This window comes from Fukomys damarensis, unplaced genomic scaffold (assembly GCF_012274545.1).
Source record: "Fukomys damarensis isolate Sample0158 unplaced genomic scaffold, DMR_v1.0_HiC HiC_scaffold_4, whole genome shotgun sequence".
Classification (NCBI taxonomy): domain Eukaryota; kingdom Metazoa; phylum Chordata; class Mammalia; order Rodentia; family Bathyergidae; genus Fukomys; species Fukomys damarensis.
The window spans coordinates 49,146,625-49,172,604 of NW_022900916.1; the positions used below are offsets into that span (position 1 = coordinate 49,146,625).

Consider the following 25,980-nt stretch of genomic DNA (forward strand, 5'->3'; position numbering starts at 1 on the left):
AGCCAGGGGCACAGTGGAGACTGCAGCAAGTTAGAGAAGCCAGGCATGTGGCATGTCTGCTGAGAAAAGCTGAAGGCAGTAAGTATAACCATTCCAAGAGAGGTAAGAATGGTTGCAACTGGTAATGGATTGGTAGGGGGTTTTCCAAGCCCTCTGGAGTTCAAAATTCACCACAATTTGCCCTGGGTGCTGGACATAGAATTATAAGATTTAGTGATTATCCTACTGGGTTTTGGTCTAATTCCTGTTGTTTTTTGTTTGTTTGTTTTTTGTTTTTGGTATCAGGGATTGAACTCAGGTCCTTACACTTGTGAGGCAGACAGCGGAACCACTGAGGTAAATCCCTGGCTGGTCTAATTCCTTTCTATCACCCTATTTCCCTTTGGGAATGGGAATAGTTATACTCTGCCATTGTATTTAGAAGTGTTTAACTTTGTTTCTGATTTTTACAGGGGCCCATAGCTAAGAGTTTACCTTGAGTATCACCGAAGACTTCTGACTTGGAAATTTCAGCATTGCTAGAACTATTAAAACTCTGGCCAACTCTTATGAGACAGACTAAATGCATTTTGCATAGACATATACATGAGTCTTCTAGAGGCCTGTGGTTAAAATGCTATGGTTTGAATCTAGAATGTCCCTTAAAAATCTCAGAAGTGAGACCTTCTGAAGATGACTGGATCATAGGGACATATATTCACAGACTAAATGTTCTATCAGAAGAGGAAGATCACTGGGGGTAAGACCTTGAAGGATGCATCTCCATCCACAGCTCCTCTCTTTTCTCCCTGGTTCCTGGTCATCACAATGCAAGCGGTTTTCCTATGTCAGATACTTCCATCATGCCCTTCCAGCCTTGGAGCCAGATAACTATGGACTGGATCCCCTAAATATTGTTAGCCAAAGTAAAGCTCTTTTCCTTAATTTGTGTGTTAAATACTCTGTCCCAGTGATGAGAAAGTAATGAAGACAGTGACAAATCCTCTTCTTTTGAAGGCAAATTCAAGTTTCAGTATTTCAAAAGTAATTTAGAACTAAGTTAAGGGAAAAAACTGTGTAACATATTTTGTTGAAAAATTGTTTCACAGAGAGGACATTCTAAGCCAAAGTAGTATCATTCTAAATTCATTCCATAGTTTAGAGTTTAATTCTGCACTTTACAGACACCTTTAGATTTCTATAAATGATCTCAATAATTACTTTGTTTTGTTTTTTGTACTGGGGACTGAAATCAGGACCTTGGGTTTGTGAGGCAGGTGCGGTGCCAGTGAGCTGAATAAATCTCCAGCCATAATTAATTTTTTTTTTGGTACTGGGGATTAAACTTGGGTGCCTGCACTTGTGAGGCAGGTGGTGGCACTACTGAGCTAAATCCCTGGCCCTTGTTTTAAGAAATTGTATGCAAAGAATATTAAGTCAACAACTGTTTTCTCTACTAGTTCATCTAGACAGCAAACACCTACTGAGAGTATAAACACATTCAAGAAAATTAGAAGTGTACATTAAAGGTTTGATGTTTGGTGTTACTTGGGGTCATATACTACAAATATGATCTTGTTCTACCATAGTTTTGTTTTTTTTGGGGGGTACTGGGTATGGGGGAATTGAACTTGGGTCCTTGTGCTTGAGAGGCAGGCGGCAGAACTACTGAACCAAATCCCCAGACCTACCATAGCTTCTTATTTCCAAAAGTTCTCATTTCTTTTAAGAGATCAAAGTATCATATTTCCCACTTCAATGTGCCTACTTCTTAAGCGTATACCACTTTGTCCAAGAAATTGGCTTACAATAGAAATATAGGTCACAAATTTTTTTTAGAACAAATCCCACTTATTTAAATTAAGCATAACAAAAGTCAATCAGGATGAATATGAAAATACAAATACTTTTATTTAATCTTGACTCAAATATACGACTTCATATCACTTACAGAATTATGCATATTTCTCTCGTTTTTCACTAAAATTTATTCTGAAAAATTCAATGAATCAAATTTTTGTTTTTAAACTGAAAAAAAAATCCACTAATTGTTGCACCTACACAAAACCTATTTACTTATTTAACACAAAACTCAGAAGAAATAAATTTTCAAAGTACTGTTGTTGTTAAGTGCTTTCTTTGAATCCATAAAATAATTTTGTCAACATGCTATGTGCTATTTAAAGAAAATTAATCTTCCTTGAACATACAAAAAATTTCAATAATACTTAAAAAAATTTAGATATACATGGCCTAGCTATTTAGAAGTTGTTAACTAAAATCAAAGTATACACTAAAACCAATTCCTATAAAGTAATTTAAGCCAGTCATAAAAGGACAAATACCATACTCTTCCACTTAAATATTTAGAGTAGTCGAAGTTATAGAAAGTAGACTGGTGTGGTTGCCAGGGGTAGGAAATGGGGAGTTATTAAGTGTCAGTTTGGGGAAATGAAAAAAAAAACTTCTGGAAATGGATGATGGCTGCAGCCATACAACATAAACGTACTTTGAGCCAACTGTTCACTTACTGGTTAAATGGTAAATTTTGTTATGTGTGTTTCCCAGAATAAAAGCTGCTTTTAAAAATAACACTTTAATCAGAAGCAAAATCAGGTGTATCCAAAAGTCTATTAAATCTCTTCTGCGAGCAGCGTTGACCATAAAGATCAAATTTATAAAATAAAGCCTCAGCTATAAGAGAATTAGAAAGACTGTCCTACAATAGTAAGGATTCCACATACTGAGTAGTATGCTAGGAAGAAAAGTAGCTGACTGGATGGGTTGAAAAAAATTCTAAGGCACTTAAAAAGCTATATAATTATTTCATTATTTTCAGATGAGTAATGAAGGTGGTTAGCCTAAAACATGGGTCTCCAGATTTTATTTTGAGAGGTAGGAGAGATCAATTATTTCTCATGAGTTGCATGGTCACTGGTCCAAAGATAATGTATCAGGGCTACAAGTGCCTAGTTTTTTGGAACACTCAAAAATTCAGTGAATATTTATTGTTAGGTACTGTTTAGTATTTATGGATGAATAAAATAACCCTACATCCCCTGAAGATCTTAAAAATGCATTAAGGTCAAATCTAAAAACAGGAAAATCTACATAAAAGTTAAAGCAATCTCCAATTAAGAACTAATTTTATCCAAATTAGCAAAAGTCAAAATATATTAACTGAGTATTTGAGACACTGTCAAAAATACAATTATAGACAATTTCATGTTGTGCCTTTAAGTCCTTTTATGATGAAAAATATTTCCCTTTAAGGCTGGGGATATAGCTCAGTTCAAGTGCTCACTTAGCATGCACAAGATCCTGGGTTCAGTGCCTGTGTGCACATATACGTACATACACACATGCAATTCTTTTCAAATATAGTACATATATATATATAATTACATATATTTTACATATAATTTGATGTTCAAATCTCTGTTATCAGGGATTAGTGCATAAATACCATTTTTAAAACATATTTTCCTATGTCATTTAATTGTTAATATTAAATACTTACTGGGCTGCTCCCTCTCTGAGGAGATTATCATTATTAAGCAGTAATCGAACATCTGCAAAACAAATATGTTTTCTATATCACTTTTTTATGTTTGGAGAACAAAAGGAATACAGATTATTTTAGTTATATATTTAACACCCCCCAACCCAAATGCAAGCAAGATCAAAATGTCATTCTAATGTCACTCAAAATACCCACACATACATGGCATTTTAAAAAAATAAGATTTTGATTAGAAAATAGACGAGGGAATTAAACAGAAATACACACAATTTTGTATTCTTAATAGTTAATGCAGCTATACTGTACTATATCTCCAAAGAACTAAGGTGGAGATAAGCTACACCAGAAGATGATTCAAGATCTGCAGAAAAGACTGAGGACTATACCTCTTAGTTTGACAACACAATTATCAACTTTAAATTTGCTCTATAGAAAAAATGATTAAACAATAACAGTTTGTGATCAGAATCTATATACACAAGCATTTGTGTTCTTTGACAAGACATGTTCAAAGAACAGATAACTAACTCCACTTTGACTTAATAATCTGACATTAGGGCCGGGGATTTAGCTCAGTGGTTTCGCCACCTGCCTCGCAAGTGCAAGGACTGGAGTTCGATCCCTGATACAAAAAAAAAAAAAAAAATCTCACATTGGTTTATTCTTAATTCACCCTAATTTTAAAGAGGACGCTGGACATTTTCAAGGTGATATTGCCATACATGACACTTCTAATTTTAGCCTCTATTCTTATGTAGACATTTAACTATTAATCATTAAAAAATAAACTCAAAAATAATATTATTGGAAAATCCAATAACTTTTAAAAAATGAAAAAAAATTGCATAGTTTCACCAGTAAATAAAATTCTATTATACTCATTTGATGTATCTTTCACTATTTTTTATTAAGCATCTCGCTATTTTACACAGTTGCTATTATATAATACACAAAACATCATTTTTTTAATTAAAACAAATTACCAACAAATTTCCCACTAAGAAACTAGTTAAATATGTAAACAGACTATAGTTCTTATACATAGTGAGAAATTCTTATACTCCAACAGCCATTAAAAACGTAGATACCCATTTATAAACATGGAAATGCATTCATAATAAAATAGGAAGGGGAAATTCAGTCAGTATAGTTTTAGCGTATTTATATTTGTTCTGTATATTGAGAAATGTGGAAATAGTTCAGATGGAGAACTAAGGTAGATTTTATGTTGCAAGCATCTATGTGTGTGTGTGTGTGTGTGTGTGTGTGTGTGTGTTTGCTATGTTTTGGTGGTGGTAGTGTATTCCGAACCTAGAGACCTCTGTATGCTACGTAAGCACTCCATCACTGAGCTATATTCTCAGCCCTTTTAAAATTTTATTTCCAGCCAGGATCTTGCTAAGTTATCCATAATGGCTTTGAACTTATGATTCTGCCTCAGTCTCCTGATCAACTAAGATTACATGTATGTGCCACCATGCTTGGCCTGAATTTTGTATGATTTTTAAGTTCTTTTTTGCACATCAGAAAATTTTCAAATGACTATAAATCATGTTTACAAAAATAATAAAGCCATTTCAAAAGAAAAATATTGCATATTCACATACACTTTTTCAGCAATAGGCCCTGATTTAAAAAAAAATACCTCTTAAGCCAGGAATGGTGGTACACTCCTGTAATCCTAGTACTTAGGAGGCTGAGACAGGAGGATTCCCACAAGATCAAGGCCAGCATGGGCTACACAGTGAGTTCAAGACCAACCTGAGCTACACAGTGAGACCTTATCTCAAAAAAACACCCCCAAAACCAAAAAAACCAAAAATCTCTTTTGCTAAATCATTAACAGTACTGAATTTCTAAATTAACTAACTTTAAAATATGGACTCTTCTACTTAAATTATTTAGATAACAAAAGATGATTACAATTATGGTTATTCTTATTCCACCCCACCTCCAAAAAAACAAATTGGGAAATTCTTTTTGATAAATAATTCTTTTATCTTCTATATTTTTAAGTAATAATTGTGTCATATGGTAATTACCCTTTTCAATTCCAAACAAGGAATAATTTAAAAGTAAGATTTGATTCAGGTAAGTGATACATTGAAAAGAGTTACCATGCTTTCGTCATAAGGAAAGTAGAAGAAATAGAAAATATTAGAATTTGAATAAAATAAAATGCTACTCTTAAAGAAGGAATTGGCTGTGGAGCCTAGCCAGGCTACATTTCAGAATCAAATGATGGTGGGTGGAAGGCTTTAGAAAAAGAAGAAAAAAAAAAAGTTTCAGAGCCTAGCCCAGACCTACTGGTACTAATCAGTTTTTGCAAATGAAGACCAAAAATCCATGCTTCAATGATTCTAACGTAGTCTAGAAATTAGCATTTAGGATCCACTGAGCTGTTAAGATTTTATGGCTGTGATTTTTAGATATTTTGATTCTCTTGGAATCATTCTGATACCAAAGTTTTCAACAGAAAGTTAGAAAAATAAATTCAAAGGAAATTTCCCTTTTAAATACAATATTCCTTTTAATTCTAAAATCCCTCTGAAAGTTAAATTCCACATCCCACTCACATTCCACAGTTCATTCTCTACCCCTGGCCCATTTAATGGCCCATTTTAAATGCCCAAATTTAATGTGCCTCAACACAGAATATACCAATTCAATGTCAATTTCAAGTAAGACTTAGAAAACCAATTTTCAAGACTCATACATTCTTTTTGGACCTTGCTGATGAATTTTAAAAAAATATTCAGGGCATTTAAAGATATAAGAACCATACAAGAAGGTTTTCTTATACTTTTTTTTTTTTTTTTTTTTAATTTTTGCACTGCTGGAAACTGAATTCAGGGCTTTCACACTAAGCTACAACCCCAAGTATTTAAAAAATTTTAAAGACACAGCCTCACTGAGGTTGTGTTCAAACTTGCCATCTTCCTGCCATAGCCTCCGAGAGTGCTGAGATTACAGGGCTGTGCCACCACACCTGGTTCTAATTTATTTTTATCATTATGAACTGTTCAAGGAGCTTGGGAGCTATTGACTTTAGCGCAGTTTCACCACTACCAAGTTACACACCAAATATGAAATTAATCTGAGATTATCTTCTTTAATCCCCCACTAACTGCATTAATTTATGTGTAGGTAGCTCATAAGTAAAAAGTACAAGAAGCAAAAATACTTTTTAATTGACTCCAACTCTTCTGCTTACTACCTGAGATTTAATTTTCTCTTAAATAGCAAAAAATTTTTAATTTCTAGATTTCTTTTTGCAGTGTAGATTTTCATTCTTTCTTCACTTGTGCACCAGTGGCTAAGTTTTAAAATAATAGAAGAAATTCAAAATGTAAACATATGCACTAAATCATATGTTATAGCTTGTGGATGATTTAAAGAATTTTCAAGATTAATTTTAACTTAATATAATTTTAACCTCATTTTTTGTTTTCAATCCACATCTTTTCTGAGGTGGTATATTATATTTATACCATGAAAAAATGAGTGACTAAACTTTTTTTAAAAAAACATGGATGCACATATGTCACTGTGGTATGATGCTTTCATTTATTTATTTTTTTGTTACCGGGGATTGAACTTGGAACCTTGCTCTTGCAAGGCAGGTGGCAGAACCACTGAGTCTGAGTGACTAAACTTTAAAAACATTTTAAATGGTATACTCTGAGTAGGATGTTTAAAAGTTGAACCATGTGTAAATCCACCTTTAACTTAAAAAACATGGTAAAAGCCAAATATATACTCAGCAGAAATAACACATTTATAGTACTTGTGGAAACTTCTGTGAAGAGATTACTATGAGCCACTTTCTACATGATTCTCTCAAATCTGTCATTTTTGCTGTGGAGGAATAGATACTGCTGTCATTATGGCAACCAGGACACTTTCACAACAGCTGAAATTTCTGGTCTATGACTGGATAATTATAAGACATAATTTAAATAACAAATGGTTTTTATATTTTATCATTTTTTATGCATGAACATATTTCCCCTGTTTTATTGGCCATTCATATTGATCTAGTGGCTTCTTTTTTAAAAAGAAAGTTTTTAAAAAACAATAATGATTCTTGCCTTTTTAAATTATTTAAATGTTCTACTAAAGAAAAACCTACTTGCAGTTTTACTAAAATAACACAATTTATCAAAAAAAAATCCCGTAAACCAACTTTCACAGAATAAGGCTATATTCTACGCAGTAGTAAGAACAGATTTTATTCTTTTAAAAAAATAATTTGTCAGAATTGTCATATATATATATATATATATATATATATATATATATATATAAAATAAATACATCTAGTTATTAAAAAATCCAGATTCACAAAAATGTTTACTCTAATTCAGAAAATACATATTTTTCTGCACACGCTTAAGAAGCTTAATCTGGTAGTAGAGTTTTCTTCTAAAAAGTGAATACTTTAAAAAGAAGAGCATTGATACACAAAGCCTTAGTTTTACAAATTAAATACTCACCATTAAAAACCTAATAAATACATCTAGTTATTAAAAAATCCAGATTCACAAAAATGTTTACTCTAATTCAGAAAATACATATTTTTCTGCACACGCTTAAGAAGCTTAATCTGGTAGTAGAGTTTTCTTCTAAAAAGTGAATACTTTAAAAAGAAGAGCATTGATACACAAAGCCTTAGTTTTACAAATTAAATACTCACCATTAAAAACCTCATTAAACTCTCCAGGAGGGGCATGAATGATGAATTTTGCTGCTATACGTACCTAAAATAGAAGTGAAGGTATAAATATTCCATAGCATCTATCTGCTAGAATAAAAAACATGCAAAATTATACAACTTCAAAGTTCTCCTGAAAATGATGTGAGATATTAAAATATAGTTACAGTTCTTCACTCAAATACACTGCTTTAATCACTTAATATAATAACATACAAGCTGAATGTACACAAAATATATAATTTAATGTACTTAATGATTCCAAACTGGTGACAGATAAACATTTTCTTACAATCAATTGTATATCTTTTACTCTACAGTGAAAAAAATCATGAAAATTTCTTATGTGTGAAGTAAGATGCATTTAGGTACATCGACAAAAAACTGATTTACTGTGTTTATAATGTCACAAATCAGTGAAACCATAGAAATAAAGAGGAAAAGGGGTCTAAATTCAAAAGGTTTAACATGAAATTTGAATAGCTCTTAGGAAATGTTAATGTAATAAATGAGAGAGACAACATCAACAAGTGTTGGGAATTGCCTATTTTAAGAAAATAAATGCTACTCTGACATGATTAATCATTAATGAAAATGTATCTGTGAGGTTAAATAAGCCAACACAATAATTCAGTGAAGGAGCTCTGAACAAAAGCACTGTGAAGTCATAATGGCAAAGAAACTAGATTAACAAAACCAATTTTAACCAAGAATTTATTTGAAAACTTCTGATTTGAACACTGTTAAATAAAGTTAGTCATCAAGATAATGTAGGTTAGCGAGGCGTGGTGGTGCATGCCTGTAATCCCAGCACACGAGAGGCTGAGACAGGAGGATCGCTATGAGTTTGAGACCAGCCTGGACTACACAGTGAGTTCCAGGTCAGTCTCAACTACATAGTGAGACTCTGTCTCAAAAAAAAAAAAAAAAAAAAAAAAAAAAAAGAGATAGTGTAGGTTTAATGACCAGAGAACTGAACGTCCAAATATACATGCATGCATACACAGTAAAATGGTCATTAACAAAGGTAAAAAGACAATTTTAAAAAGGACTTGTTTTCAAAAAATAATACTGAAACAATTAAATGTGAAGGGGGGAAAAAAAGAATCTCAACCTAGACTTCACACTTTACACAAAAAATTCAAAATAGACTGTCCCTCTAAATGTAAAAAACAGAACTAAAATATGTAAAAGGAAACGAGAACATTTTAACGATCTAAGGTTAGCCAAAAAATTCTTAGATGTGACACTAAAACTGTAGTCCATTTCTTAAAAACTCACAAGTGGGACTTTGTAACAATTAAAAACTTTTGCTTTATTAAGAGCATGAAAAGACAAGCTGCAAAGTTGTACACATACAACTTCAAAAACCTGAAATGCTACAAAATTTGAGTTTTGTTTTTTTTTTTTTTTTGTGGTACTGGGGACTGAACACAGGGCCTATACACTGAGACATACCTACCCTCAGCTCTTAATTTTTTCTTTTGAGACAAGGTCTCGTTAAGTCACTAAGATGCCTCGGTGGACTTGAAATTCTCTTACCCCAGCCTTCCAGGGTGTTGACAAGAGCACACCATGACACCTGGCTGGGATTTGAAACATTTTGAGTGGTGGCATGATAATCAAAAAGTTTCGGATTTTGACATTTCAGGTTAGGGATTTTTAACCACTAAAGCTTATACTAACACTCCAAAATCCAAAACACTTTAGTTCCAAAGCCTTTCAGATAAAGGATACTCAGAGAGTAACATTTAATAAAGGACTTGCATCTAAAATATACATGGTACTCTTAACACTTAACAGTTAAAAAAAGAAAAGAAAGAAAAAGTAACCAAGAATAATTGAATAGATCCATCACCAACGAAGATGTACCAAGGACAAATAAATACCCAAAAAATGCTCAGTATCACTGGTCACCAGGGAGATGAGTAATGAACTCAGGAAATACTACTAGACACAGCATAGAAAGGGTAAAATATGAAGATGGACAACATCAAGTGCAGAAAAGGATGCAAAAGAACTGAACTCATATTATGATGAAAATGTAAAATATTATCTAGTATAGAAAATAGTTTGGCTGTTTCTTATAAAACTAAGTACACACCATAAGACAACAGTTCTACTCCTACCTATCTTCTTTAAGTAATACAAACTCATGTTCACACAAAAACTTAATTGTGGGCTGGGGACTTAGCTCAGCAGCCCAGTGCCTACTTGGCAAATATGAGACCCCGAGTTCAATTCCTGGTACCACAAGACAAAGCAAAAAAACAAAAACAAACAAAAACTTAATTGCTCAACACTGAATGGGTGAATGGACAGAAAAAGTGTGATACATCTGCACAATGGAATACTCCTTAGCAATAAAAAATATTAATACATGCAACAACTTGAATGAATCTGAATAAACCACTCTCAAAAGGTTAAATGGTTATAGGATTCTCTTTTTTTCAAAATACACCTAATACAACTATACTAACCACCATAGCTTAGTAATACAGTAATTGAAGCATATGGAATGTTTAGAATCCTAATCCTATGGCTGGCAAAGAGCTCCAGCTCTGCCCAGTGTAGCAAGAGCATTATATCACATGCTAGACATGGTGGCACATGGCACTGTGGGAGATTGAGGCATGAGGATCCCAAATCAGGGCCCAGTCTGAGAATCTTACCTACTTACTGACACCCAGGACTATAAAAGCAAAAATGAAAAAAAGGGCTGGGGATGCAGCTCACTGTGAAGGCACTGGGTTCAATTCCCAGCACCAAAAAAGAGTACCATAACACATTATCACTAGCTTGAGAAAAGACACAAATTCAAAATCTGAAGTAGAGCTTTTACTGACTGTAGGGTTTCTAATACTTCACATTTTTGGTGGTTGACATGTAAAAATTGTGCAAAATGTCAATACAGTAAAATCTTTTGCAAACTTTTAGAAATTTGAGGTATTTTTAAAAACATTAATGACTTATTCACTACCTACAAAACATGAAAAATTAAAATACTGATTGATAGTAAGCAGTATACATACAGTATGTGTAATAATGCAATTAAATAGCTGTTGAGCTTCAAAGTTTTTGTCTCCAAAAAAGGCTTACACCATTTAGAATTTGTCAGTTCTATTTTGAGTTTTCCCAACAAAAGGAAAAATGATCTACTTCTATCCTATAGACTAATTAATTTTGTGGCTGTGCTAAATGTAACCAAAAGATGTTACCAGACTCCTACAATATCCACTATGAATGGTAGGTCAAAAGCAGTATCACTATTTGATAGGGAGAGGCAGAGAACCTAAAACACAGCTTGGTTTATACCAGCTGTGCCTGAAATATTTTAATCTGATCTTTGTGAATTTCAGAAGGTAAAAACCCCCAACTTTGGGATTTTACCAAAGCTAGAGAAAGAAAGTGTACCTGTCACTATAAAGGCTATTATTTTCCTAAGATAATGTTCAGTCATTTGGGTATTTTCTATGCATTGCTGACTCAAAGTTCCACCTAAATGGGATTTTAATTTTTTTAGCTTTCTGTTAATGTAAAAAAATTTTACTGGTACACTTTTGATATACATAATGATCACATTCATCATAGGGAATTTGAACGTGTACATGATATATCTTAATTCTTTTTCCCCCATTCCCCTTCCCTCCCCTTCCCCTCCTTTCAACCTTTATTCCACTCTTTATTTACAAAAACTTTGTTTCCATTTTTTAAATTTCCATTCTTTTTTCTTCTTCTCTCTCCTGCTTCTTCCCTGAACATTTTCTTCCCACTTCCAAGTATCTATCCTCCATTTTGGTCCTTATTTACCCTTTGACTTCTCACAAGAGAAACAATGAGATATTTAAACATGTGTGTCCAATATATTTCACTTAAAAGTATGTTCCCAAGGTGCATCCAATTACCTAAAAATGTCTCTAGATTATCCTTATGAAAGAATAGTACTCCACTGTATATAAAAACCACATTTTCTTCATTTATTCATCTGCTGATGGGCTATTTCCAAGATTCAGATATTACAAACTGTGCTGCAATAAACATGGGTGTGCATATATTGCTGTGGTAGGAGGCATTTAACTCTTTCTGGAAGATGCCAAAGAGGGGAATAGGTGGGTCAAATGAAACCTTTAGTTTTAGTTTTTTAAAGAATCTCCATATTGGTTGTACCAATTTACACTCCCACCAACAGTGTAGAAGGGTTCCTGTTTCCTCACAGCTTTGCCAGCATTTATTGGTTGATTTGTTGATCATAGCCATTCCTTCTAGAGTGAGACGGAATCTCAGTGTGGTTTTAATTTGAATCTCTTGAATGACCAGTGATGTTGAACACTTTTTCATATATTCATTTACTGTTTGTACTTCTTCATCTGAGACGTCTCTATTCCTCTCAGATGCCCATTTTTGGATTGGCTCTTTAAATTTAGGGGAGAAATCTTAAAAAGTATTTATGTGTCCACTTCTAAATCTAAGAAAGAAAAACGGTCTTACAAGTTAACAGGAAATAGTCCCAGGAGTACATAGAATTTCAGAAAATAATTGAAAACATATTTCCTTAAAGTTTCTGTAATTCACATGGAGCTATGCTGTGGTTACCCTTAGAGATTACAGCTTTTTTGAAGAACCCAGTGAATTATTAGGTACATTACTGCTAAATTTTTTCATTAAGCAGTTTTCCTGCACATGATATTTTTCAAAATCTTTTTCAATCAAATTGGAGTAAAAATAAGCAGAGTTATTCCTTTCATAATATTTCTAAAATATAACTATGATGGGGGTTGGTGGGTCTGTTGGCAAAGAATAAATAGGTCAGAGATTATCCACCTATGACCAGTGATAGCAAACCTTTTAGAGCTTTTAATGATAAACAGGTTCGGGACAGGGATTTAGCTCAGCGGTTCCGCCGCCTGCCTTGCAAATACAAGGACCAGAGTTCAATCCCTGGTACCAATCAATCAATCAATCAATAAATAGGTTCACCACTAATGGCTATGCTAATGTAGCTGGCAGCTGACGGCATATGTTTCAACAATAGTGCAAAGAAGCATAGAGGAGTTTAAAGCTAATTCATTAGAGCTTCTGGGATTAGTCTGAGCTAAAAGCTAGAAGATTAGTATTTTCTTTGCTATTGATTCAAAACATTACTTTGTGGAAAATATAGATAGCAAATATAACATAAAAATATGTCCTAGTCTGTTGTGTAATGATTATGAAGTTATTTATTTAGCAAAGTGACAAATTCAAAGTAATATCCAAAATATTAGTGTACCACATGAGCCCTGAAAAAGTAACTGACATCAAACATGTAAGTTAACACTCAGCAGATAATAGTGGCATATTTAAAGTAACATCCAAAATATTAGTATGCTTTATGAGTTCTGAAACAGTTCCTGCCCATCAACAGTGTGAGGTGACACAAGAGTATTACAAAAGGTTTTACTCAAACTCTATTGTTTTGTATAGCATGTTTTTTGTTTTTGTTTTTGGTATGGGAATCGAACTCAGGACCTAGTGCTTGTGAGGCAGGTGGCGGCACCACTGAGCTAAATCCCCAGCCCATTTTTTTTTTAAAGCAAAAAAACCAAAAATTGCATTCTACATTTCAAGGAGCAAAGTAAATACAATGGTAAAAGATAGTAATTCATAGAATAACAACCTATTGAGTCCACTGTGACATAAAAGAAATGAAGAAAGGAGGAAATGGAAAGCTCACTGCAGTAGAACACTAACAAATGCAGAAGGAATGACTGAATTAGAAAATTATAGGTGACTACCATTGTAATTCCTGCAGTAAAAAATCATCAACAGATGCTAAATTTAGTGGGCAAAGGTACTATATAAAACAACAGGGTATTTACATGGTTTGTAAGTATTTCTGCATGTGATAATCACAAAGGGATAAACAGCAATTTTATATTGAGGAAACCTGCCACACACCACACTTTGACCAAAGTATTAAGAAAAACAGGTACCATGTGTATCCCGAGAGGATTCACTGAGAATATATCTCTTCTGTGATACTCCTGACAAAAATTTATAGGCTAAATCTAATCACAAGGAAACATCAAACAAATCAAAATTGAGACATTCTACAAAACTGGTCAGCACTCTAAAAAACAGCTGGGTGTAGCATGCCTGTAATCCTAGCACTTGGGAGGCTGAGGCAGGAGGATCCCTATGAGTTTCAGGCTAGCCTGAGCTAGTGAATTCAAGGCCAGCCTAAACTATATAGCAAGACCCTGTCTCAAAAAGCAAAAACATTTAAAAAAAAAAGTTAAGGTTATGAAAGATAAAGCTGAGAAACTGAGCCAGATTAATGACTAGAGAGAGATCTTACAACAAAATTCAATGAGGTTCTGGTTTGGCTCCTGGACCAGAAAAGGGGTGGAGGGTATTGACTAAGGTGACAACTGATGAAATCTGAGTAGGGTCTGTAGACCCTAACAGTAGTGTACATATGTTTGATAATTGTACTGCACCTAAGTAAAAGAATGCCCTATACACAATGAAGTACTTAAAAGGACTGGAAAAACAACTTACTTCTTACTCTGAGGTTGTAATGACATTCTATTATAATTTTTAAATGTTCCTATATTTAGATTTTTAATATGCCCGGGATTGACTTTTGTGTATGATGTGGGATGGGATACAGTTTTTTATTATATTGTCATATGGATAAATTAAACATTCTAGTACTATTTGTTCAAGAATACTTCTCTCTAGTGAACACCCCCTGCAAAAAAGCAAAAGCAAAAAATTTTTAAAATGAGTTGTTTTATTTCAATCAAGGATATGAAAAGCACGCTATATATTGCAATGAATTCCAAAAATTCTTCTGAAAAGTGAAGAATTTCGTAGTAATTCATTGCTAGAATGAACTTCCTCAAGTAAATTCTACCTTCAGCAACATTAGAAGAGATACTAGTAAGAAGAGATGCTATTGTATTGTTTAGTAGAAGCTTTGAATAACACTAAGAAAATATCAATGTAAGTAACATGAAAGAAAAATAGAAAAATTAATATTCTACTCTACATTAACAACTTACTTTGTTTAAATACTTCCAACAGTCATCACTGACAGTAATGAGTGGTTCATTTTAATACACAAAAATTCTAGTAGGGTTATTTAGGCATTGTTTCAATTTACCACGAACTATCAGCTCCTTAAAATCAAGTTAAACAATACTGGGTTAGAGAATTCTAATTACTTGAGTCCTGGTTAATTAAAACATTGTATCTACCACTTTCATTTGTTTAGAACTATTTTAACTTGAGATTCTGAAGACTCAAATTTTTCCCATTTAGACTATAATAATGAGACAAATGGGCAATTTTTTAAATATTTCACCAATGGTAAAATATTTAACTTAATTTCCTTTAAAAGGAAATTCCAGCCAACATGATTCCAAAATCCTCAAAGTCTAGCACTGACTCAGGGTAGGAAGAGAAACCATACCTTTATACTGCTATACCTAAGCACTGGCAAATGTTACTCTCAAATATTTGTTGAATAAACACTGACTTCCTTCAAGACAGGATCCTTGTTGCCCCTGCCACTTTCTCAATATTTAGTAGAGAGCTACTGATTATGTGTTGATCAAATCTGTGAACAGTAATAAGCTAACACCAGGGTCAGGAGAAAACAGTATTTCAACAAAATGAAAATTCTAAGAGTCATTACTTATGCAATTTTGAATGCAGACTGTCAAATTATCTACATTGATTTTTATAAAAACTTCTTATGTTGCTTGCAGTACAATCACTTATTACTCACCAACACCTCTTTCCACTCTACTTGGCCCTACTCACCTCCAGTATCAGTGACAGCAACAAGAAAGAAAAAGCTAGGCTGCTGGTTATACGGTGTCCATATGCAGTTATGATCTGAGCTTTTATCTGAATCAAGGCAAGGCTAAATTTCCTGGGCTGGTTGGTTGGTTTCTTTCAAGGGATTGAACCTAGGGTATCAAGCATGCCAAGCAAACTTTCTGTCACTGATGTACCATGCCAAGCAAACTTTCTGTCACTGATGTACCCACTTATCCCTTGCAGCTCAATTTCTTAAAAAGGTAAAACTAAGGGAGATAAAATGTATCACTTTTTAAACCACTTCCTCTATTAGATAAAAGATTATCTACAAGTATTCTTTGATATGGCAATGACTATTCCTAATTTATGGAAAAGAAAGCAGAGATCCAGAGTCGAGATTCGAATGAAATCTTCAGAATATTCTTAAATCTGAGGCATTTTACATAGCTGCCTCCAGTTACTATCTTTTTATGGTGATTCAGAAGACAGGCTGGGAACAAAAGAATCTCTGGGTAATCTCACTCTCTTGCTTCTAATATCACCATAGATAGCACAGTTCTAAAAATCTATATATTTTGTCATAACCTCTGCAGACAAATTTCCATTTTTGTAATTCTAATACTTTCATTAAAGCACCTCAAAGATACCTTGGACTATCTCAGCCAAATATACTCCTTTTTGTTCTTGATTAAATTACTGGAACCATCTAGAAATCACTGCACTTTCTTTTCTCTCTCCAATAGTTACATGGTCATCAAATCTCTTATTCAAACCAAATCCTCTTTTCTGACTCTATTCCATTCAGATCCAGTCAGTTTCTGGATTGTTAAAAAAGCTGCCCTGCCTCTCACTTCATCTTTTTCCCTTGCCAGCAGAATATATTTCAATGCAAATTATGATTCTTTCCCTCTTAAAATTATCCAATGGTGGGCCAGGGATTTGGATCAGTAGTTCTGCCACCTGCCTCACAAGCACAAGGACCCGAGTTCAATCCCCAATACAAAAAAAAAAAAAATTATCCAATGGTGTCCCACTGCCAACTAGATAAAGCCCAGTATTTAGCATGACATGCAAGGCTCTTCCAAGATTGTAAAATACAACTGTTACCAGCATAAACTCTTAGGAAAGATTGACTGATTCATATTATAGCTATCTGTCTGTAAGATCTTAGGCAAATGAAATTTGGTTTCTTAAACTGCAGAAGATGAGTTAATACACTTTGAAAAGTGCTTGGCACAGAATAAATACTCAAAAATAGATATTACCTTTCATTTTTTCTGTTACTTTTCAGCTGCAACAACTCTTTGTCTTCTCACATATATATATATAGTACTAGAGCCTTATCACACAAGTCTAAGATTCTTGACCTTCATCCCTACATACTACCTCATACATATTATCTTGACATAGTTTATCTACTGTAATGAAGTTGCATATGACAGTAGAATATCTTAAACTTAGCAAGTCATATAGAAAGGAAGATTTTCATATTATAAACATCTTGATATATTATGCACTGCAATAATCATTACCAATTCTATTGGTAAAGTATGACTAAGACCTGTGGCTACCTAAAATTAAGGCCCTCTTAAAAAACTGCAAGTTCCCTTCTTGGCTCTGCTACCACAGATAAGGTCTCTGAGTCAAGCAACACTTCTTATCACAGGAAACAAATACCATTCCTACTTATTATTCCTAAGTAGCACACTTCAGTTCCCTTCTAGTCTGCAGAATTACTCAAGCCAATCATATCCTCCCTCAGGAACCAGGCATTACCCCACCTCAATACTACAGACTCTGCTTCCCACAGTCCTTGCTTTTTCTCTCTTCCCAAGTGTAACCCCTGTGTGGTCCTGTATGGTAAGCTGGGTCTCCCTCTACTCCCTCTACTATTAAGTATACATGATTAATAAAATGCTGTCAATGTTAGCAGGAAATGAAGTCCTCATCCAAGTGGCCATAAAGTTAACAAAAATTTTAAACATTTAAAAATTGTGAGCAACTAAAAAAAAATGAGGGACATGATAAAAAGTAGACAATGTATGAGCACATAAACACATATATATATATACACACCACAAAAAATAGCCACCTGGAACCTAAACTTAGAGGCAAACGATGACCCTCTACTCCTCAGCAGTTTGAAGATATACTACATGCAAAACAGCTATACTTAAAATGATTCATTGTTTATTTTAAATACAAATTTATCCAAACATTTGTATTTTATCTGAGAATGCTACCTACATACAGTACCTATAGTTTCCAAATAGTAGATTCATTAAACAGTTATCTCCTTTGTGACCAAGGAAGTAGACATAAACATAGGAATTCTCAAATATGATGAGTGCCTACCAAGCTTCTGGAAAAAATAAATAAAATAAAACAAACCAGGAAAAAAATATATCAATCAATCAATCAATCAACCAAACCCCACTGATTTCCAAGCTCCACTCTAGACCTACAAACTAAATAGAAAACTGGAACCTTAGAAACTATACTTCAGTAAATCTCTCCATGTGATTCTGATGGGAGGCCAGATACAGAATTCATACCATATAAGGAACTATATACACAAAAATGTAAAGTGTTTGTTCTTGTGGAGAAAGAAATCAGGTTTTACTTGATTTCTGAGGACTGACATCAAAAAGGGTCACTGCCTTAGAGACTGGTAGTAAAGGAACTATTATACATTTTTCCACTTCAACTATAAGAATCATTTGAAGTTTTTTCCTATAACTCCAAAAATTGTCTTACTGAAAGTTACCAGTAAAATAAGAACAGAAAAAAACCTTTCTTGAAATTTATATCATATAGGTAGATTATGGTCAAGTGATTACTACTGCATTTCTGTTTCTGGCAAATTTATTGAGTATATTTAAGAGTTGTGATGTATTTTAATATTTTCCTTATGAAAAATTTCTTTACAATAATGATTTTGAATGGTAATTAAAAATAAAGCATACAAACAATCTAAATCTAGGTCATCTACTGAACAACAGCAATTCTTCTTTAAAGATGTTTTATATGTATTTAAGAGAAAAAGAAAAAGTTATATAAACTATTCTTTGTTTTTGTTTGGTACCCGGGATCAAACTTGGGACCTTCCGCTTGCAAACAGGTGGGTGGAACCACTGAGCTAAATTCCTGGCCCTTAAGTATTCTTTTTTTTGTTTTTTTTTCAGCTTTAATTGTGTTTATTGGTACATTTTAGGGATACAGTACAGTTACATACATTGTTGGGATCTTGTACCTCTACATGACAAGTCTTGATTCTCATTTTTCCCCCTTTTCCCTGCCCTCCCTTCACCCCCTCCTCCCCTCCCCATCTACACTTTATTTTCATCATCTCACATTTTTTTCTTTTCTCTTATTAAGTATTCTTTAGCTTACATTTTCAACTTCTTTCTCTTCTCTGAAATCAGTTCTTTCAGGAAAAAATACTACTAAATTTTCTCTATCTTAAAAAAAACTTTAAAATGAAATAATAGGAAAACACAAAGTAGTAAAACCTATTCTTTTTTGTTTCACTACCAAAATTTTCAAGAATTTGTATTTTAGTTAACATTTATTAAACATCTAACACAGAAAGATTCAGAACAGGTTGCACATTCAAGTCATCTGGGAAGCTTTTTCTCTTTTTTTAATATAAAAAAGGTGCAGACAGTTCAGCCTCATTCACAAGTAGTCTCCACCATCAAGCTTCACCCTCAGCCCCCTTTTTATTGAGGCAGGGCTGTGCTAAATTTTCTAGGTGAAACTCCTGGTCCTCCTGTCTCAGCCTCCCTCTGTGTTGGGATTACATGTGTGCACAACCTCACCTGGCTGAAACTGCTCTCCGGAAGGCCACTAATGACCCATGACCCTAGTCTGTAAAATGGGCATAACAACGTTATCCTGACAATTAACTGAAATGTATGTGTTAAACATATGTGTTAAAGTGCCTGGCAGTTACTAAGATTTGCTTCTGGTCCTTTTCTCTTAAATCAAAAGGCTTTTAGCCAGGCGTGGTGGCGCATGCCTGTAATTCCAGCACACAAGAGGCTGAGACAGGAGGATCGCTATGAGTTTGAGACCAGCCTGGACTACACAGTGAGTTCCAGGTCAGTCTCAAATACATAGTGAGATCCTGTCTCAAAAAACAAAACAAAACAAAACAAAAAGACTTTTATCAATCTTACAGTCCTTAATACCTGGAATACTGACACTTGTTCCTTCTTGAAAAGTCTCTTTAGTAAGCACTTTGTGCTAAGTGTACATCACTTTCACATCAAGGATCATTCTTTATTTTTAATCTCTCCCCTTATCCTTTAAGTTAAAGTATAGGTTAAGCATCTCTAATTTGAAAATGTAAAATTGAAAGGCTATTAAATGTGAACTTTTTGAGAGCTGACATGATGTCACAAGTGAAAAATACCATATCATGAAACTTGTTTCATACAAAAATTGTTAAAAATATTGTAAAGAATGACCTCAGCTATGTGAATAAAGTATATATAAAATATAAATGAATTTTATATTTAAACTGAGTCTCATTCACAAGATATCTCATTGTGTATATGCAAATACTCCAAAAGTATGCAACAATTCTGTCCCTAAACATTTTATACAAGGGACATTCAATTTGTGTTTGGAAAACTAACTATAGAGGTATTTTTCAAGTTATTTTTGTTAATTTTCAATAGGAACATTGTGAATTCAAATATGCAGGAAAAGTTCTCAGCCTTTAGATTTCATAGTTGAACATAAACAGGTCTTTCTTGTTTGTTTTTTTGAGACAAGGTCTCGCTATGCAGATTAGGCTGGTCTGGAGCTTATTATGTAGCCTAGGCTGGCCTAAAATTCCTCGCAATCCTACCGCCTCAGACTCCCACGTCCTGGGATTTCAAGTGTCACCACCGTGCCTGGTTCACAAATATGTCTTATGAGCAAGAATATTGAAATTGTACATCTAATCTTCAAAACAAAATTTGTTAACATTTTTAAAAAACATTTTATGACTTTTTTACGGAACCTGTCAACATAAAGACTATCTTCTTTGATATACGAGGCTCTTCTGCAATAAATTACTGCTGTAGACTGATGAGCCTGTTAGGTCAGAGTACAGAAGTAGTACTGGCCAAATTTTGCTGTGGTACTCTTTAATGTTAAAAATTATTTCTCAATCTTTTGTTTTTTATATTTGTGCTTTTATACTGAAATATAATATTCTATCTATTAAACTATTCTTCTTTTATGTAGAACTAGCTCCCAAATGCACTGAAAATATAATACAAATGTGCTTTAATGTGCAGTCTGAAGATCTCAACTTATGTTAACAACAGCTATGAAGGTCCTGCTTGTGATGGGCATTGGTGCAACACAGCTCATCCTTAGAATGAAACTTGGAAATTTCCCAAATTAATAGCTTACTGGTTGAATTTACTTTGGTTAATAATAACACTACTGGGTCAGGGATGTAGCTCAGCAGCGCCTCCCTGAGTTTGATTCCCAGTACCAGAAAAAAAAAATAACATTATTAATTTTGCATTATTAGAAAATATAATGGCAGTTTCTATTGTGTGTATAAACTCGTGAAGTTTGGAAGACAGCTTATGCTTTTACAGTGAGGGGAAGTATAGAAATTGTTTATAAAGAATATTTATCATATGAACCCCAGCCAATACCTCTGGTATTTCATTTGACTATCTACAATTCCACATCTTTAAAACTGGTAGCACTACTTAGGAATGAAAAATTTAACCAACTAGATTTTTTTTTGGTAAGGGCAATTGAACTTGGGACCTTGCACTTGTGAGGCAGGAGGTGGAACCACTGAGCTAAACCCCCAGTCCAAGCAACAAGATCTTCCCTCAAAATCCTGCCATTATATGCTACTTCTATTTTTATAAAACTTACATTCTCTTTTAATTCTACCAACACATGGTATCTTTGTTCATTCACTCATGGAACCACTCTACTCATCCATCACATGCAGGTTAATGACAAATGCTAAAGGGAGCGTTTCCCCTTTAGGAATTCCAATAGAAAAGGGGAAAGTTTAACAATTAGTAAACAAAACTACTGTCTATTTAATACTACTGGGATATGAAATGATATGTTACAGATTTCAGAAGATTAAACTGGTCTTGTGATCTGAGCTAAATCTTAAGAGATGAGTAAAATTCTTATGTTTAAAAAAGGGGTCAGATTTGGTAGTAATAATGTTCAAAGAGGACAAGATGTCACGAGCAGAGAAAATCATGTACCATTTATTATGTGTTTACTATATGTCAGGCATCATGAGCAATTATAGTTTAGTGGAAGTATTTACTAGGAGGCTCTCAAATTTCAGAGGAAAAAGGCAGAGAGATAAAATAACTTAACCAAAGTGCTAGAAATGGAGTAGAACACAAGTCTCTTGGAATTCAAAATATGAATACTTAACAATGTATTGGAAATGTCAAAATTATTTAGGTTAGAATACAAGGCTTTGAATACCATTTCAATTCTGGCTTCTTTGTAAAAGCAATCAAAGATCCAGCTTCTAAAATACTGAGAATAAAGAATCAACAGCTTAAGTACATTTAACTAGAGGGATTAGTCTAGAAACCTTATGATAAAAGCATAACAGTGGCACTTTACTACAAAAGTAAAGAAGAGATTTGACATTTTTTGACCCCACTTTTCCTCCATTTTTTCTTAACCGATGTCACAAAATAGGTAGTTGATTTGTTTGTACAGGGACATTTTGTTATCAAACAGTAGTTAATTTAATAATCTGGTTAGCTGAGAACTAATAAACCAAGTATTAATATAAATGAAATTAACTTTTCAAACAAAAAATAAATTATTGTACACAATACATTTTGATGATGGAAAGGGCAAAATCTGGACTGTAAGGTAAATGGCAAACAAAACAGTTAAAAATCCAGCAGACACGCATAGTGGTACACACCTGTAATCAGCTACTAGGGAGGCTGAAGCAGAAAGATGGAAAGTTTGGGGTCAGCCCAGTCAATTTAGTAAGGCTTTATGTCAAAAAAAATAAAAGGGCTGGATATGTGGCTCAATGGTAGAGTGTTTATCTAGCACAGGAGAAGCCCTGAGTTCAACTCCCAGCATGGGGTTGGGGTGGGGTTCTGGATAACTGGAACAATGGGAATAAAGAAATAAAGAGAAAATGAGAAGACAGATTTCTACTTTTAGTGGGAAAAGAAAAGGGAGGTTATAATTTACTTTTAGGCAGGTTCCATTTAAACTCATCTAGTCAATCATCTCCTGGGAGCATCAACAGAAAAATGCGGGACCAGTGCTCAGTAAAGTTAAGCTAAAAGCTCTGTACTCAAGATAATCTGTAAAGATAGAAATGTTGAAGCTACAGGAGTAGATTGTTCTAATCACTGGGCAAGATGGGAAGGGCAGGAAGAAAAGATTCTTTCTTATCAATAGCCCCCCCCCTTAGAGTCTAGGAAATGGTTTTCTCATTTGAGTCACACACCACAATTTCATGTAATTTCAAATTCACAAAAATACTTTGCCACAGATACAGATGTCACAGCAATGGAAAATGTGAAATGTTTTTGGCCTAAAGTTCTTATAAGTATGTAAAAAAAATGTGGGAGATAGTATAGCAAATTAATAGCTTAAAGAACACTTGTTTCTTCAGCTAAATTTGCTTATTAACCAATGGCCAAAGGAGAAAGGGTGTCCTCAAAAAAAACCTAAGAAATGATTATATATTATTTTAAAAAGCAAAGCTATTCTAGGATTTCTAAACTGAACCTAATATTAATCTTTAGTATTTATATTCTTGTTAAGAAAAGAAAAAACATTGTTTCACCTTGTCAAAGTAAGCTGAAAACAAAAAAGCAAGATAAAAATCCAGAATAGAAAGGTGTTTAATGTCATAAGAACATGAAACTTGGACTCATAAAACAAACTTGAGTTTAAATACTACCTTTGCCACTACGAACATAGGCATCCTTGATTGCATTACAAGTTTCTGAAATTTTTATTAACCTGTGAATAGTAATACTTCTACTTACCTCAAACTTAAAAAGTAACAAATGCCATTTGTCTAACTGAGCCAGGTATATACAAAGTATGGTACTACACACATCTTAACAGCTTTCCTTTCTTAGATATGTGATCTACAACAGAAATTTCAGAAGCTTAAAAATATTAAAAGCTTATTTTTAAAAATTACAGAAAAGGTAGCGGAAAGAAATCTAAGTATCAGTTTAAAAAAATCACCTCTAAATCCTCTCCATTTTTTGATTTTGTGCCCAACATCCTCCTCCCCAATTATTTAAATGACAAGAATACTGAAATTTCATTTCACTGGCTACTTGAATTTAAAAGTTTGGTCTGTTTTTCTTAAATTAGAAAATATAGTGACAAAATATATATAAGATATCTGCCGAACAAACTTACAAAGCTCCAACTAAAGACAAGAACACCAAAATTAAAATTGGTATTTCCATTCATTTGCTCACAGAATTACGCTAATAGATTAAATTTAAAGACACCTCCCCATTACAGTGTCCAATAATAAAGACGACTGTCCTCTTATTTTCTAGAAACTTCTCTACTTTAGGCCTTTACAACACATGGCAGTTCTATCATTTCTCCCATGCTGAGTACTCACTCTCTCTTCAGCTGTCTTTCCAACCACTTGAGCTACTAATAAAGAGCATAATGAAGGACAGATAGTAAGAAGTAGGAAAACAGATCTTTTCATATGGGAAGGGGATTAAGAGATGGAAGGGGAAAGGTTGAAAAAAAAAATCAAGATGTGTCATGGACACATACCAACTCCCCATAAAGAATGCAACCATTATGTATTGCAAACATGTAATTATAAAAAATAAAAACTGAAAAAATATAAGCAATTAAACAAAACAGAATGGTGGGGAAAATGGCACTCTCTTTTAAAAACGTTTTAGCACTATTTAATTTTAAGTATGTGTGCATGTGCAACTTATGGCTATTTACCAATATTATACATGAATACTGCACAGCAACTTTTGGTAAAAGAGATCTGCCTACTGAGTCCAGGGATTATGAAGAATTATGTTTCCCTCCCTATTCTGTTGTTTTCATTATCACTTTCACCAACGAGCACAGTAGGAAGAAAAAAATTTCCAAAAACGAAGATGAGGCTTAACTTATGCACATGCACATCAGGAAAGACAGTTGTACTCTTTGGTGCAAGAACAGAATATAAAAACTATGGAAGATAATTATCCTTAGACTTACATTAGCATTTCTTAAACACCATTATGTAACTATATGTGTTTCCTCCATGGCTGTGTTTTGGGATTTAAAAAGAAGCATTATCACATTAAAAGTGGACATTTCCAAAACCGTAACTCCCATATTCACATGTCAGTTACTTCTAAGTTTGAAAAACGTCAAGGTCCTTTCCAGGAAACAGTCAAAAATCAGAAAGGCTCCTCCCACCCAGCCTCCGGTATAGGGTCTTCACAATAACAAGCTAAGACAGAACTAGCTCAATGATCAGATTCCTTATTGTAAAGGTGCAAGAACTTGAGTTTTACATCTAGTTCCGTTGCTGCCACTGCATCTAACATACAATAAAAGGAGCTGCAATATATCCCCCATTTAGAAGAAGTCCTAGCAGGGAGATGGAGTGCCACCAAACAGGCCGGGGGTGGGGGCTGACAACTTGATCAGAAAACAACTATGGGCGTGTTTTTTGTTGTGGTAGTGAGTGCGCGCGCGCAACTCTGCATTATTCCAGGGAGCTGCAAATCTCACAGCTAACCCCCCCCCCGCCAATAAATAAAAGAAAGAGGAGGGTAGAGACCTCTAAGGGAAAGGGAACACCCTCGAGGAAGAAGAAAGGAAGCATTTCGCTGGGGAGTGGAGGAAGTAGGAGGAGGAAGTGAAGGTCGACTCCCTGAGCGATTTCTTCCCCTCACCCCGGCTACCCTTCCAGGCCGGGCCGCCGGAC

The 25,980-nt window shown here is 34.0% G+C and overlaps 1 protein-coding gene across 1 annotated transcript in view; it reads right to left on the reverse strand.

Moving 5' to 3' along the window:
- Nucleotides 1–25,980, reverse strand: part of Capza2 (capping actin protein of muscle Z-line subunit alpha 2) — a 55,747-nt gene that overhangs the window by 23,434 nt on the left and 6,333 nt on the right. The window contains exons 2-3 of the mRNA XM_010621907.3: nt 8,199–8,262; nt 3,500–3,551 (exon numbers count right to left, since the gene is read on the reverse strand). Of these exons, the coding sequence (XP_010620209.1) occupies nt 3,500–3,551; nt 8,199–8,262 (116 nt within the window). The remainder of the gene's footprint in view (nt 1–3,499; nt 3,552–8,198; nt 8,263–25,980) is intronic.